Raw genomic sequence first — 15,790 nt, forward strand, 5'->3', positions numbered from 1 at the left:
TATGCGTCGTCTGCACTCCTGGGGAAATCGCCGCCATAATCATAATCCACATTGCCTATGTTTGATCATATAAGCACAGTGAGGCAAGGCCGACATGGGGGAAGGCCTGAACCTTTGTGATCCTGTCGAACGCGGCAATAAGAACCATATTCGTCATACCAGGCCCAGACGGACCATTCCCCCCATTTGGGGCGTTCATGCTTGTCCATTATGAGTAGCTCATACTAGAAGCACGAGCCGCACAAGAAACAGTGAAAGATGACAGTATGACGGAAACTTGGCAAGGCTATGGTGAAGGAGCGAGGATTTCAGGTCTACGAAGCGGGGCTGAGAGAGCACAGAGATTAATGGTAGCTGTCAGCTTCTAATTAGTGATCAAATGATTGGATGTTGGTTTGGTCATGAGGGGGAGCGGGGGTCTGACATGAGAAGCACAACTGCTGCTGCACTCCGACGGGGCTCTAAACTGTTCAGCTAACAGCTCAATTCCATTAGGCTACCCTTACTTACTTACCATATCTGTAGTGAAAGTAAGTACAAATCGAGCAGTACAACAAGATACGTATACCTAAGTCTTCGTTTATTATACCCTCCCGGACGCCGTGCTGTGTGTTTGCAACCATGTCCTTCCTTTTTTTCTCTCATATATCAAATCAGGGTTCGTATACATGTAAATAGCTAGCCATGGATCACTAGCAGCAGCATTAATAGAGCGCAGGAGACAGCTACTCATGTGGCGGCTTGTCACCCGAAGCAGGACCTGCGTCAGCCGCACCCTTCTCATACGGAGACGAGAACGTAGCAGTCGAATCAGGTCTAGCTGTCGATCTCTGTGGCGCCTCACGCCCGTCGTAGGACATGACCTCGCTCCTCCGGCTAAGGTCCACCGCCGTCATCCCGGTCATCCCAACGCTACCGTTGCCACCTCCCGCACTATCTCCATGTCCCGGGGCAGAATTGTGGTGTGCATCGCGTCCGTCAAAGGACATGGCCTCGCTCCTCCGCCGAGGCTCAAACGACGACCCGCCGAACCCACCAGGGCCCAATCCCCTCTGCCCCTGGTCATCTCCGTTCTTGTTCTGGCCCTGTGACGTGTTCCGGTCCGACTTGTCCGCGTCGAGCTCCATGGCGACGGCGCTGTACATCTCTTCGACGATGCGCACCTCGCGGTACACGTCGAGCGAGCAGTCGGCCAGACACAGCTCGCGCTCGCGCTGCTCAATGTGCTCGCGGATCCAGCGCCAGCGGTTCTCGACGTACTTGAGCTTCTGGGGCTGGCCCGTGCCCTTGACGTAGGCGACGATGCTGGCGGTGACGGTGGAGACGGCGCCCAGCCCCGTGATGCTGTTGTAGGAGCCCTTGGCGGCGCCGAGGGCCGTGACGGCGGCGCCCATGATAATCTGCAGGCCCAGGCACAGCGAGGCAAAGGCCTTGATGATGCGGTGCATCCTCTTGGCGGAGCGCTCGTGGCGGACGACGCGCGTGTAGATGCCAATGTTGGGGGCGGTGCGGGCTGCGTGGCCGAAGCGCGAGACGATGGGGACGGTGTCGATGCCCGTGAGGGTGCGGAAGATGAGCAGCTTGTCCTCTGGTGGCACCAGGGCATCGCGCTGGTTGGTTATGACGGTCAGGCGGCGCTCAATGGGGGCTTCTTTGTCGTCGCCGGGGACGGTGGGAGGGTAGCCCTGCTCCGGATCCTGGTGCGACGTGACCGAGGAGACCAGTCGGCGGAGCTTTCCAGGCCTATTTTGTGCAGCAGAAGACATGATGGCTCAGGTCTTGGGCGCTGCCCAAGTGCCAAGTCCAGCGTCGAAGATCAAGATAAGAGAGTACAGCCTGAGGGCTGCAAGATCTGCAACAGCAGTCAAAGAACAGAAAATTGAGAAGGGAAAAAGGCGTGAGGATCAGAAGAAAGCCAAGGCGCGTGGCGGAGGGACATGGCGCTTTCTTAATAAGGGGGAATCGAGGGTAGTCAAGGGTGGCCAAGTGTGTGTGGTCAACGGTTGTCAACGGTGCTTTTTTCGAACGAGCGAAGCACGTACCCATTAAGCCGCAACACTTGACCCGTCTTGCCAGCACTAGCTTTATACCAAGCACCATCGCGGTATTGACGCGATGCACAAAACATGTCTCTCGGCAGCTGGTTGATGAAGGTGTGGTCTGTTGTGGAGAGCTCAGCTTGGTCGTTGGCTGCGATAGTCAGCATCATTTGCCGAAAGCAGACATCAAGCTGGACACCCCCTGGTCCTCAAGCGCCGGCAGTCGAGCATGATTGGCAACGGCTCACACGAGTGTACATGAGGTTGCTGCAGGCCTCTACAGGAGTCGCTTCAGCCCTCCAACAAGGCTCCTGTGTTTGCTCCTCGAGTCCTCGCATCAAGCCAATCCCTCCAATGCCTCGTTGCTGCCAAAGGACCCTCCACCTCCAAAACTGGAAGGGGGCGGCACAGGCGGAGAGACACATATTTGACCGAGGACTGAAATGCCGTTATTGTGTAGCACTGCTAGCAATGCTAGTACAAGTAGTACGAGCAGTGCTATCCCGTAGTGGTAGAACGGTGCTGCAGTCTCAATGGTACGCCCTACTACTCCGTACTGGGCCCGGTTTCTGTCGATAGTGAAACAACCGCGATGGCATTGTGTCATGCAGCACTAAATGTTTATCCTGACCTCGTCATGGGTTCCATGGGTCCGGTCGGTTCACCGAGTGTCTCACCTTTTATCGCCACATTTCCCTGTGCCAAGGCCCTGGTGTCTGAGCGATGAAGAAGACTGTGTCTGGCCCCCCAGATCTCGGGGGGGTTTTTTGGTCTTCATACGAGACATGTCTCGGATCCTCGAAGCTTCAAGTTACTCGCATATCCCCCGCACTCCCGTGAGTCCCGTGAGTCCCGTCGAACGCCACCGCCATCGTCACAACGACCCTCCTACTGGCTCGTAATCGTATCACCATGTGAGTCCTGTCCAGAAACTCCGGCAGACTCCAGGACGCCATGAGCATGTCTGCACTGCCTTGTCGATCAAAGACCATGGGGATAAATTGTGACTGATCCCCGGCATGTTCCTTGCCTCAGTCCAGCTCGTGTCCGTACGCGCCCCGAAGCTTGTCGGCTTTCCACGTTGAATACACAGTACGGAATACGTACTCCATATATTAAATGCAGTTCCGCGCGCCACCCTCTGCTTGGGTTCCCCCTTCTGGTCAGAACCCTGCCGCTGGGGGGGTTGCGGCTCCGGGTAGAGGTGGGCGTACCGACCACGCGATCCTTGTTCTTGGCTCGAACTCGCCCAAACTCGCTCGCTTGGGGCAGGTGGTGTCGCCAGACGGCAGGGAATGAACGACAAGTGTCATTTCTCAGAAATCAGCAGCGATCATAGCGGATCGACCTTGTCCATATCCGTATTCCTCGGGAGGATCCGCAGTCCGAAAACCCTCCACAGTGGGTAACAATGCATCCATCATATGCACATCTGCAGCTACCCGGTTAAGCCACAACAGTCTGCAGAATTGCAACATTGCAACATTGCAACATTGCAGCACTGCAGCACTGCAATCCTCGTTGGCGCGTTGCCAACCCGTCTCTGGCGTTCACACGCGACCATTCTCCGCCAGACCCCCAGCCTCGGAACATGACTCGCCATAGAACTGCCTGACGTCCAACGTGAACTACCAATAGTCAGTTCCATCTAAACCCTCAGACGGAAACAGTGTATGTTTCCCCGGCTGTTGTCTCCATGCCCTTGTGCTCCCCATCTAAAATCTCCACATCATCCACCCAGAAGGCCTGTCCGCTTCCGACCCGAACCTTGAGCGGGTAGCCCAATGTCGAAGTAATCTCACCCCTGATAACATTCCCCTCTTTCCACTCCATGTCGACCTTGAATGCACCCCTCGCAACCCAGCCTTTGAAACTACCGCTCGACAGCCCAAGCCCACCCTGAGGAATCGCAGGCCCCAGATGAATAACACCGGCATGGCTCTGCAGAAACATCTCCACCAGACTCGCCGTGAAGCCCGAGTTGCCGTCGATCTGAAAATACCCTCCGTTGCGACTGAATAGGTTCTCGTGCACCCAGCGGCCCGGCAACTCCATGGCATACTGCAGTGCGTTGGCACCATCAAACAGCCGCGCGTGCAGCAGGCTCGCCCAGGCTACAGCCCAACTGTTTCCACCGCCCCCATTGTCCATGCGGTGCCGCAGGAGCGCGTAAGCCTTGTCCGCGTCTTCGGGGGAGGTAAGAGGCGACGTCCAAGTACCCGGCTGGACACCAACCAGCGGTGAAAAGTGCCTATGGCCTGGATCATTCTCCTCAAACTCCTGTGAATACTCTAGAAGCTGGCCAAAGGAGCCGGCCACGGGGCCTTGGATCTTATCACGAAAATCTTTGGCTTCCTGAACACCTTGGGTGAGATCGAGAGTTTCCGAGATCTCGACAAAGCCCTGCATAATTTCCCACATTATGGCACGGTCATTCATGGCTCCCCCATCGATGCCTGTCGTCTCGCCAGCAACAGTCATGCCTTCGGGAATATAGTACGAGTTTTCCGGCGAGCAGCTAGGGTTAGTGATCCAGTAACCGTCTCGCTCAGTAGCCCAACTATATATGAAGTCCATGATACCATCTAGGAGAGGCAAGATCCGGTCTCGAGCAAACTCTTCATCTCTAGTGAACCGGAAGTACTCGATAGCCTCGAAAGCTACCCATGCGCCACCCAAGGGATACGGCGCCGCAATTGTCAGTCCATGATAAGGGGTACAGTCTCCCGTAATGTCAGTATTATGGTGGCAGCACTGCAAGGTTGTTAGCCATCTGCAACTCAAATTGTCAGGCAGGTATCTCACCCATCCTTCTGCGCCATACATATCCCTGGCAACCTCGCGACCCGTTACTGACAACCGGTCGAGGAAATCGACAACCGGCTCCGCAATCTCACGCAGGTCAAGCGGCTGGGCGGACCAGTAATTCATCTCCAGATTCACATTGAGCGTAAATTTGCTATCCCACGGCGGTTTATAGTCTCGGTTCCAAACACCTTGGAGGTTGGCTGGAAGAGTCCCTGGGCGAGACGACTGGATGAGAAGGTATTTACCGTAGTTGAACATGAGCACCATGAATTCTACATCGTTAGTGATGTTACCCCCTTTTTGCCAATTGTTGTGGCGCTCGGGGACTGGACGTGTCCCAATATCTCCCGACGTGCCTAGATTTATGGAGGTGCGGCTGTAGTATTGCTGGTAGTCTTCGATTGCCTCAGTCCGCAATGCATTGTATCCAGTGGCCACAGCCTCGTTGAGTCGGCCCGTTACCACGCTGTCAAGGTCTTGGTAGGTGGCATTCGCATGGTGGAATGCAGTCTCGGCGCTGTAGAGAATGCAGACCTCATCGGCCCCGGTGACTTGAAGAGCTGTACCATTGGAGGAGACTGTCCCAACATCTACCAATAGTTTTAGTAGCCGACGTATTTTTTTGTTTTTGACGGTCCACTCACCATTCGAGAGTATAACCTGCACGCCCAACGCAAACCGATATTTATCATCCTCTTCCCCGGTCCCGTGGAGCGTCAGTGTGCCCAATTGTGCATCTGCAGATACGTGCGTGGCATTCAAGTCTCTTGTCAACGACACGTTGAAAGACAGAGAACTCGACTTGTCACTGGACAACTTAAAGGCCAAGATGTTATGGGGGTAGTTGCCAAACCCCTCCCTCTCGTACTTGACTCCAAGGTGGTGGTAGGAGACCGAAGCGATCCCGTCGGATATATCCAACTCGCGCCGGTAATTGGACGTGGAGTTAATGCCGTGGGGAAAGTCGATCCTGAGTTCGCCAGCGGGTTGATATCGGCGCATGTCGTCGTACGATGGGACAAAATGTTCGCTCCATGTCTCGCCAGCCTCGGTCAGGGATCCATTCAGTATCTGCTGATGAAGTGACTCCAGGTTATCTTTTGCGGTTGGTGGTATCTTATTCATTGGCCCTCCGCTCCAGATGGACTCCTCGTTGAGTCTGATGAGCTCCTTGTCCGTGTATCCATGAAGCATGGCCCCAAGTCGGCCATTGCCTAGCGGTAGCGCATCGAAGAAGTCCCGGGTCGCTGGTCTCGTGTACCAGAGCTTCTGGGATGCTTCCAAGGCGCCAGCCACCACAGGCAGGGCCGTAAGCGCGGTTCCAATTACAGACAAATAGATTGACTTCATGATTTCTAGTCCAAGACACTATCGCGAACGGGTGCTCGAGATTATGAGATGAACGGCCTCCAATCGAAGAATGATGGCTTTAAAGTAGGCTGGCCTCGGTACATCTTTGTCCAGCTCGAGCAATCCCAATCGCCAAGGTCGGAGTATCCCCGCAAGCTTCCCGATCGAGGCACCTGGCAAGGATTCTCCGTCCGTCAACTCCGTGGGCTTACACTTAGGGTCGCCTCTTGTTTGCCCGCATATTGCGTTAATTCGGGAAGAATTTTCCGTCAGCTTCCTATTGGCAGCGGTAGAGACACGAGATAGATTCGCATGGCAAGATCGACCCATAAATGGCTCGGTGAACCAGGTACCAGAGATGACTCTCGTTTCCTATATCGATGAAAACGGCCGGCAAAATAAGTGAAAAGATGCTGGAATACTTGGTGGGAGTATATTGACTGAAATCCCAATGGCAGGTTTTTAAGACGGCTCTTTAGTGGCTTGTAGCAACGTAAGAAACCAGTCAGATATGGCGCCTGCGTGCCAGCTTCTATTCATCTACTTATCTCGGCCCATTCCTTGACCCGAGAACTTAACGCCACCTTGGGTATTTAGATCATTCCAATAATCCAGATAATGGAAGCACTCATTGTGATATGCCGTGATATGCCGTGATATCGAAATGGGTGGGTGGAGGTGGCCCGATTGATGGCAGAATTTGGTATGGATAGGGAAGCCGCTTTCCTTGCGACCATATGGTCGTCATATAAGGCTGGGGGCCTTGGCATTCCGGGCAAGATGAGTGAGGTCGTCATAGCATCGCGTCCCAAAACTCGTACTGCAAGAATGCCCGAGCTAGCCAAGCCTCTGTTCCATAAGGTAGGTATCCCATATATCGTTGGCTGGCGTTGATTTTGTTGCCGCCCTTTCTCGTATATCATCGGATCGAGATCGTGTATCCTTGATATCCTCAAGGATACGGAGGCTGGGGGTTGTTGCCGACCGTCTTGTACAGGTCCCTCAGTTCAAAATCCTCTTGGCTGCCACCCTCGGGCAGCTCTCCCACCAGCCTCGCCGGCTGCCCGCCCACGATGGAGAAGCTAGGGATGACCATATTTGGTGGGACAACCGATCCATCCAGGATCTTGACGCAGTCCTTGATAATGGCAAACTCTCCAATCGTGCAGTCCCTCCCAATGTGCACGTAGCTCCCCACGGTAGCGGCCTGCACGATGGTGCTCTGGCCGACATAGACATGATCCCCCATGCGCAGCGGCATGTATGTGAATATTCCCTTATACATCCTTCCCGGGGGCCGCAGGATCGCGCCTCTGGCGAGGAAGCAGTATCGGCCGAGGGCGACGGCGGTCGAGCTAGCGGGCGCGGCGCCAGACGAGCTGCTAGAGGAGGACGGGGCGGTTCGGACGAGGTCTCCGCGGATCATGACTTCAGGCTGGATGACGGCCCTGCCACCCAGCATGATGTTCTGGGTGCCCTGGAGCATGGCTTTGCGGGAGACTTTGTTTCCGCTGTCCTGTGCAGCGCGAAGCAACGCGTCAGTGGGGAGCTCCTCAGTTGCAGGGAATGCGGGGGCCGAACCGTCTCTATGTAGTCGCCTTTGGGGGCTCTGCGTGACATGGTGGGCGTCTTCTATGCGGAGGCTTCTCTTGTGGAGGGTATTGGGCGAGGATATCGAGGTTTGGATATCGAGGTTGAAGCTTGGGAAGTTGGACGTTGAAGTGCCAAGCAATTCATCTGGGGAACAATGTGGGCAGGACTGTATCCACCTGCCTCCCCTCCCCGACGTACCCTGAACCTCCAACTTCGGTTCATAATCATGCCCCAAATTTTGGCCTCAACTACAGATGTTCAGTCACTTAATGTGTATTCATTGGATACACTTACGGGTTATTTGGTTGTCGGTCAGCATGAGGCCCGGCATTAAAGAGTTTTGTGCGCGACACTGGTTTGCGTGTGTCGCTCAACTCCAAAACGCTTTCAAACTGATGTACGGATAGACCAGCTACAACATTCAAATTCGGTTAACTTTCAAGGGGCCAATACATACACTAGAATACCAACACCACCTCCCCTTGACGGAGAGCTTTTCGGCACCGCATCGACTCGGGAAACGCAACCAAAGCATCATGGCTTCCCCTTGAAAGTCTCTTCAGCAACCTCATTCGCATGATCCCTCGCTCTCTTTTCTTCCTCGGCCGCCTCATTGATTTCATCCTGCGCCTTATCCGAGTCCCTCTGGGCATTCTGCTCCGCTTCGCTAGCAGCGTTGAAGGCTTCCTTCGCCTGGGAAATCTCTTCCCCAAGAGATTTGTACTGCGGGTCGTTCACCAGGTCGCTCTCCGCCATGCCCTCCGCCCTCATCTTCTCGGCATAATCGGCCTGTGCTTTCTCCTTCTGCTGCGCCTTGTTGAACTCTTCCGTCGCAGCAATCTTGGCCCTGGTTAGGGCATCTGACAGGGGCTGTGCGGCAGTCTGCTTGGCCTCGACCGTGTACCGCGCAATCTCGGCCCCCGTGATGGCAGTCATATACGACCCGTCCATGTTGAACCTGCCAGACCTCGCATCGACGGCCTGTCCGATGGCATTCCCCACAGCGCGGTCGACGATGAACTTGCCCAGAGAGTTCTTGAACTGGGCCAGCTCGCCCGTGACGGTGGGCCTCAGGTATTCTGTCGCAAAGTTTTTGAACTTGTCCTTTGCGGCGCCCGCGGCGTCCTTGGCGACCTCGTCGGGCGACTTGTTCTCGTCCATGGACGTCTTGACAGAGGAACGCACCTTGTCTTCGATCTGGCCTCGGAAGTCTGCGAGGTCCATGGTGGAAAACCCGTCCGCCGCTGCGGTGGCCGCCTTGTCGCGCAGGGAGGCGTCGGCCTTGGACAGGCCATTGCGGATCTTTTCGGCCTGTTTCTCCAGGGTTTTTCTTTGCTTCTTTCTGTACTTGTCCACAATGTAGACGATGAACGAGAAGCTGGCGCCGAAGATGCCGATGGCCCATGCTGCTGTGACCCCGGGGGGTTCATAGGCAAAGCCGGACGGCTGAGAGTCCGTGTCCTGTTGTCCGCTCACAGAGGTGCCAGCGTCATTGCCGCCGCTGCCCGAGGCCGCCCGTGAGCCGGCGAAGGTGTTGGGCTTGGGAGTATCGTCATCGTTGTAGGACACGGTGAACTGGACATCATAGCGGAAGCCGTCCATGTCCCAGACGACGTGGCCGCGGTCATCTGTGGAGTTGCCAACGTAGATGCCGCCAATGTAGATTCTGCAGTACGAACACAAACATGAGGTTAGCTGACTTGCACACGATAGGCAGTAGTCCGAACGTGGGATAGCCTACCTTCCTGTTGTGGGATCGATGCTCATGCCTCTTAACTTCAGGTCCGTCGGCTCTTTGAACGAGTACGCGCCACCCACATTACGGACATCAAAGGCAGGCCCAGGCTGAGCTGTTTTGAGAGCTGTTTCGAGGCCATCATCTGTTATGTTGTAGCCGGAATTGGCAAGGAAATTATCGATGGTGCCTTCGTCGCCAGTCTTGAGCGCGTCGAGTGTCTTCTTCAGGATGGGCTGACCAGCCGACAGGCCTAGCACAAAGTCGGATGTCGAACCTGCGGGACTAGTGGTGTCGTCTTCGGCCGAGTCGACGTGCGCAGTGATGGGCTTCATGCTGGTGTTGATGGGCAGACCCGGCAGGGGCACCTGCAAATGCCCGAGTATCAAGACATCGTAGGGCATCCAGATGGCATTATCGCCCGCAACAGAAATTATGTGCTGCCCTGGTCCAAACAGGTTGGTCGCAGCAAAGTAATCCATCCGCAGGTCCTGCTTGAAGGCCGGGAGATGGAAGCTCTGCAGCCCGTTTCTCACGATGTCGGGAATATCAGATGTCCCACCATTTATCCTTTCCCAGGGGTCCGGATTCCATTCGTGAACCCACACTTTCCAGTCATCGTGCGTCAGCTCCACCCTACCGGCAAGGCCAACGTCGCTATAATCTGCGACCATGGGGGAGGTCTTGTTGAGAGTCAAGTCGTAGTACGTCTTTCCCCACCACCTGTTGTCCCTTTCCCAGCCGAGTCTGTCGTGGAACCCGTAGGCCCAGGAAGCATTGGTCCTGTTGTCGACGGTAAGTCCTAAAATCTCACGTCCAAAATCCCAGTTGACCGCGTCGACATCCAGACCGCCCCAATAGTCCTTGGTCGAGAACTTTCCCATGCCACGCGAGTTGATCCGCATGTCGAGGCCAAAGCCAACTTGGTTGTCCTGGCGAATGGTCACCTCCCGGAACGTGTTGGTGTTGTCATCCGACTTAGACAGTAGAAGAGAGTTCCGGAGAAATTTGGTGGCGAAGAGGTCGTGGCGGATGATGATGCTCGCTGTGTACCCATCCGGGATCGGATACGTCTCGACGAACTGATCCTGGGCAATCTGAACCTTGAATTGGCGATCCTCATCGCCAGGCTGATTATCAGAGTCTTGGGTCGTGATGTACAGGCTCAGACATCCGACTTTCTCTTGCCCTGCCTTGGCGTAGACGCTGAAGGCAACCTCCTGAGGCACTAGATACATGACATCAGGGATGGGCTTGTTCTGAACACTGGCCAAGGAGTAGTTGATAGCCTGGACGTTGGCCGGGTTGCTCATCCATGACGACAGCGACGCAGCCAGCCCAACCGTGAAGGAGCTCGGAGGGGGGTTTGGGGTCATCGACAGAACCGTATAAGATGCCCCCTTCTCAGTCGTGTTGTCGAAACTGAATACGACGTGTAGTGCGGCATTAGGGTCATCAACAAAAGAGACCGCAGAACCTCCCTGTTATGGGCTCTTCGGTTACTTCCAGTCCTGGCGCCCAAGCAACTTACAAATACAGGGATTCAAGTTGGGAGACATACTTTGGGGTCTGCTGGCTTCACGCTGCTCGGATCGTTCCCCACAGCATGAACAAAATGCAGAGGAACATTGGCAACAAGGGCGTACTGATTGTTGGGAATAGTCCTTGTAGGTCGTTCTTTGCCATCCGCCCCCTTCTCGACTGTCTTGAAGGTCCCAGAGAGGGTCATTGTGAGCTCCGCCCTGTCATCATACGTAAACTTGAGCAAGGGGGCCCCCAGTTGCAGGGACCACCTGATATGGTAGGTATCACCTTCCTCGTTCTGGTTCTCACTGACCAACACGATGTCGCCCCCAGTCGTGGGGTGCTTTGCCCAGAGTTGGGCGAGGAGACTATTAAGACTATCAAGGGAATAACTCACCACCATGTCCCACCTCTCTGTAGTGCCAAGGCGGGTTTGCATCCCCGTGACCAAGGCATCGACGGCTGGATATGAATCCCTCGAGGGCTGACCTGGAGTTGTCATGATAACTAATGTTTACTTGACGGTAAGTTACGTGATGTATCTGGCGTGATACTACTTTTTTGGGAGCCGAGAGAGTCTTATGTGTATATAGGTGGCAGGAGTAACCATCCATCGGATGATTCGGGAGCGGGGCTGGTTTAATCAAGACTGATTAGCTCAAAAGGGATTGATTGATGTCTGTCTGATACGCGTACCCAGACGTGTTACTGACGTTATATGTGATGTTCATCGCGATCACACTGCACGATCTACTGGAGTCAGACATACGCGTACTGTCTAAACTACTTCAACGACCAGATCACATGCGGTTCGAATGAGCTTTTGAGCATGTGAGACGCATAATATGTAGTTGAGACTATGTGTTTTGCTACGGACAACGTCAGACTGGTGTCAGGCTACATTTATTTTTATATTAATGCATTGCTGACGACAAACGGGTGAACTCTGACATCTGAAGCCCAATCTGGCGAGACCGGAAACCGATATTTTTAAGTTAGGATCGATTTAATTTGTCCACGAGGTGAACAATGGCTCCATGTTCACATGCTGGACACTGGTCTAGATCGGACGAATATCCAGATTGGAGAGTCTCAAGTAGTATTTTAATATCTCACACGTACAAAGTTCAGTAATGCCCAATGAGGTACTATGTTTTACGCAAAAAGATTCACAGTTCTTCAGCTGCCCCATAACTATTCACGGTTGCCCTGCTCCCAAAGAGTTGGGGCGAGACCATTTGTCCATTCTAGCAGATTTCCTGCGCGGCTTGTCAGGTCGTTTTCCAAGGCACAGTCCATAATATTCGGTCGTGAAAGTCCAAATCTGATACCTTGTTACTTTATTCAATTTGGGTCATCATCATCAACATGTCCAAAGTCATCACTACGGTGAAAACGTCCCTGACGTTGGTCTCGGAGCCCAACTACTACCTGAACATCCCCGACTATACAGATTTCGAGGAGAACTTCATCTTCACCAATGGATGCACCGCCTCGGTCGATTCACTGACAGCCAAGAATCTTCACCTCCATACCGGTGCCTTCCAGGTTCCCTCGCAGACAACCATCACCACCGCTGGGAACCCAGGGAAGCAGAACCAGGCGCCGACAGACAACTTGGCGAATGGTTCTGACGCCTACTCCTTCAAATTCTCCTCCAGCGACTTTGACACAGATAGACCGTTTACCGTTGATTCTCGCGGAGGCAATGGTGCCCAAGGCTACTCTGGAGCCGCAACAGGGGCACCAGGCGGGAAGGGCGGAGACGGGGGAAAGGGGGGAGACGTAACCCTCATGTTCAACGACACATTCCGCAACCTCGTTCTGGGGGCGCGGCGGATCAAGTCGGCTTCATTACCTGACCGTCGAGACAGGGTGGAGGAGTGGCTTATCCACGCACGAAGCATCACCCAGCCTCAGTCCCTGGCTGATCTCATCCAGCAATTTGGACAGAACTACGGCTCCATGACCAACGATGCCTTCGACACTGCCTTGGGAACTGTCCTGGACAACCTCAATGCAGAAAGCCTCCGGTTCTCCAGTAATTTCCCCGTCGCATGTACGGGCGGGAACTACGGTGTAGGTGGTGACCCTGATGGGCTCAATGGCCAGCGAGGGGCTTCTGGCACCTATGTCAGGAGCGGTATGTCACCTTCAGATATACGGAAAAGCAAAGAGTGTCCAGTCCACCCGGACCAAGTTGCAATGACTATCCGAGATGCCGAGAACAACTACTTTGTGGCTACCGAGGACAGTCTCCTGTCAGCCACCGCGACGTTTGACACTGTTATCAACAGGCTCAGCTTCTTGGATGGCCTCCAGGCCGGCGATGCGCTTTTCAAGGCATATAAGGACAATGAGCGGTCCTTCTTTGTGGTTCCAGCTCTAAACGGCGTTTCAGCGCCGGGACAGACTGCTGGGACACCAGCCTCAATCACATCCCTTCGAGCCAGCCTGGAGTCAGCCAAGCGCTACAGGGACCAGCTGTCGACACAGGTAGATTTCTTCGGCCATGCACGAAACTGGGTTCCGCGTGCTTCTCGCGAGTTATATGCTGAGCAGCTCGAAAAACTCCTCCTGGGCTTCACCGAGGTGGAGAACAACTACAAAACCTACCAGAGCATCGCAAAGGACCAGGCCAAGAGACAGGACCAGATGGACCTCGCCCTGGCGGCCGCTGACGTATCGCGCCGCCATGCAGAGGCTGATATCCAGACTCTGGGTGCAGACCTGCGCTTGACGGCAGATCGGATCAAGCTTCTGCAGATGGGACTCCCGGACAAACGCAGCAAGCTGGACCAGGCCATGGACGGCGTCGCCGACAAAGTCAAGAACGCCTTCTCCGTCTCGTTTTCCCAATTCATCAGAGCGGCGGGCCAGATGGCGTTTGCCCCCGGCCTCCCGATGGCCGTCGTCCAGGGGCCCAGCCTCCTCAACACGGCCACGACCGAGGTAACAGACGACACGGGCAGCGAGATACCCAAGGAGTACATCGTCGGCAAGATCTACAGCATGAAGGCCGACATGGACGGCCTCGACGAGGCGGTCAAGGCCAACAGCGCCATCCTCACGCTGAACGACCCCGGGGCCACCAAGCTGATGGGCGAGGAGAGGGACGTGATGACCCTCGTCAACAAATACCGTGGCCTCCTCGGCGACGCTGCTATTCGTGACGTGCAGAGGCGCTTCGACGACTACGTCCAGGCGGTCCTGGATCGAAACAACCAGGTCATCAACTACAACGCGTGCATCACGCTCTGGCTCCAGGCGCAGGCCAAGGTCGACCAATGCCGGTCCACGGCTGCCAGCCTCGGCCGGGCGAAGCTGGAAACGATCGAGTTTGAGCTCCCAGCCGCAGCGGCGGCAGTGGAGCGCAGCTACTTTGACACCACACAGAAGATCCTGTCGACGCTGTACCTCACAGTGAGGGCGACGGAGCTGTGGTCGCTCTCCACCGACGAGGGGTCGCTGACAAAACTCCGCCAGCGAGGGTTTCCGAGCCCAGGTCTTGGTGCTGCGCTCACGCAGGCGCGAGATGATCTTATCGAACAGTACGACAAGGCCGTGAATGGCTTTGGCACCGACGCGCCGGTGTTTGGCGGCGGCGATGTCCTACCGGTGGTGGTGCATCTGACATCGGACCAGGTGGACGCGCTGCGCGAGAACGAGGAAGAGGACGAGTTTGCCGTCATAGTCAACATCCCAACGTGCTTCAAGGGGACTCCCCGGGTTGAGTCTCCCTTCTCGGGCTATGCCGATGTGCGGCTCACGGACGTCAAGCTGTACATTACGGGGGCCTCCGTCTCGGACAACAGCCTGCAGATCTCGCTGCAGCACATGGGCAGCGAGACCATCGTCGACCCCATGAACACGGCGCATCGGTACACGCACGACCCCATCAACATGGTGTTCCAGTACGACCTGAAGACGGGGAAGCTGTACAGCCCGGGGACGATTGCCAAGAACGTCGAGGGTCTGTATGCCCTCCCGGGCCCGTTCTGCCTGTGGCGGATCGCCATTTCCAAGATTTCCAACGAGAACTTGGATTTGAAGAGCATGAGCGATGCTTGGTTTGAGTTCTCTGGCTTTCATCGTGTGTTTGACCCGAATGCCCCTCGGGGTTCATAGGCGGGATAGTAACCAATAACCGCCGGCCAGCAGCAGCCCCGTCATTCTACCCTTGCCAATCCTACCAGAAGCCGGGCCTGAGCTAGGAACAGACCTCACCGCCATTCGGCCTTCCTCCCGGTCTCTACGCCACCTCCTGCGGCGGTGTAAACTGGGATCCAGCGCGAAAGAGTTGATGGAGCAGCATGTGGCGGAGGAGCGAGGATAGCGGCAATTGGACTTGGTGAGTGTAAAGATTGATCCGCCAGAGGCCCAAGGGGGGCCAGGAACGATCCAGATGCAGAGTCGAGGGGAAGAATCGGGGGAACGGAATCTGTGTTGGTCGTCGACACTGCCGCCACAATAGCGGAATAAGCCTGAGCGTCCTATTCAGGTCGTTTGACGCCGACAGAGTGGTAAGACATTGCGTGGATGCTGCATGGGACCCGGACTGCTGGCTACATGCACTGCCAACGAGGCGTTTAACTACTCATGTTGGTTGCTCTGGGTCGAGCCAACACACGTCCTAGCCGCAGCAGTGGCTCGTCATGTGCGCTTGCGAATCTGCCTCAAGCGGCCTTCACAGACCAGCTGGATCATGTCTAGTTGTTCACACAACAATGTAGTATACCAA

General features: G+C 55.2%; 5 protein-coding genes across 5 annotated transcripts; 1 reads left to right on the forward strand and 4 right to left on the reverse strand.

Annotated features, from left to right (window-relative positions):
- Window positions 1-725: 725 nt before the first annotated feature.
- ACO1O0_005047 (uncharacterized protein) lies at window positions 726-1,766 on the reverse strand (the record flags this gene model as incomplete). Its single annotated transcript, XM_083194474.1, has 1 exon — window positions 726-1,766. The coding sequence occupies one exon, from the start codon at window positions 1,764-1,766 to the stop codon at window positions 726-728; it is 1,041 nt and encodes a 346-aa protein (XP_083049387.1).
- Window positions 1,767-3,695: 1,929 nt separating this feature from the next.
- On the reverse strand, window positions 3,696-6,197 carry ACO1O0_005048 (glycoside hydrolase family 95 protein; the record flags this gene model as incomplete). Its single annotated transcript, XM_083194475.1, has 3 exons — window positions 3,696-4,691; window positions 4,845-5,437; window positions 5,492-6,197. 3 exons carry the CDS (start codon window positions 6,195-6,197, stop codon window positions 3,696-3,698), a joined length of 2,295 nt encoding a protein of 764 aa, XP_083049388.1.
- Window positions 6,198-7,149: 952 nt separating this feature from the next.
- ACO1O0_005049 (trimeric LpxA-like protein) lies at window positions 7,150-7,817 on the reverse strand (the record flags this gene model as incomplete). The annotated part of the gene is made up of 2 exons (XM_083194476.1): window positions 7,150-7,713; window positions 7,779-7,817. The coding sequence occupies 2 exons, from the start codon at window positions 7,815-7,817 to the stop codon at window positions 7,150-7,152; spliced, it is 603 nt and encodes a 200-aa protein (XP_083049389.1).
- Window positions 7,818-8,324: 507 nt separating this feature from the next.
- ACO1O0_005050 (uncharacterized protein) lies at window positions 8,325-11,452 on the reverse strand (the record flags this gene model as incomplete). The annotated part of the gene is made up of 4 exons (XM_083194477.1): window positions 8,325-9,456; window positions 9,532-11,006; window positions 11,087-11,392; window positions 11,447-11,452. 4 exons carry the CDS (start codon window positions 11,450-11,452, stop codon window positions 8,325-8,327), a joined length of 2,919 nt encoding a protein of 972 aa, XP_083049390.1.
- A 965-nt stretch (window positions 11,453-12,417) lies between these two features.
- Window positions 12,418-15,177, forward strand: ACO1O0_005051 (uncharacterized protein; the record flags this gene model as incomplete). The annotated part of the gene is made up of 1 exon (XM_083194478.1): window positions 12,418-15,177. One exon carries the CDS (start codon window positions 12,418-12,420, stop codon window positions 15,175-15,177), a length of 2,760 nt encoding a protein of 919 aa, XP_083049391.1.
- Between the last annotated feature and the right edge of the window lie 613 nt (window positions 15,178-15,790).

The sequence above is a fragment of the Amphichorda felina genome, assembly GCF_050947745.1.
Source record: "Amphichorda felina strain 45539 chromosome Unknown scaffold_5, whole genome shotgun sequence".
NCBI lineage: Eukaryota > Fungi > Ascomycota > Sordariomycetes > Hypocreales > Bionectriaceae > Amphichorda > Amphichorda felina.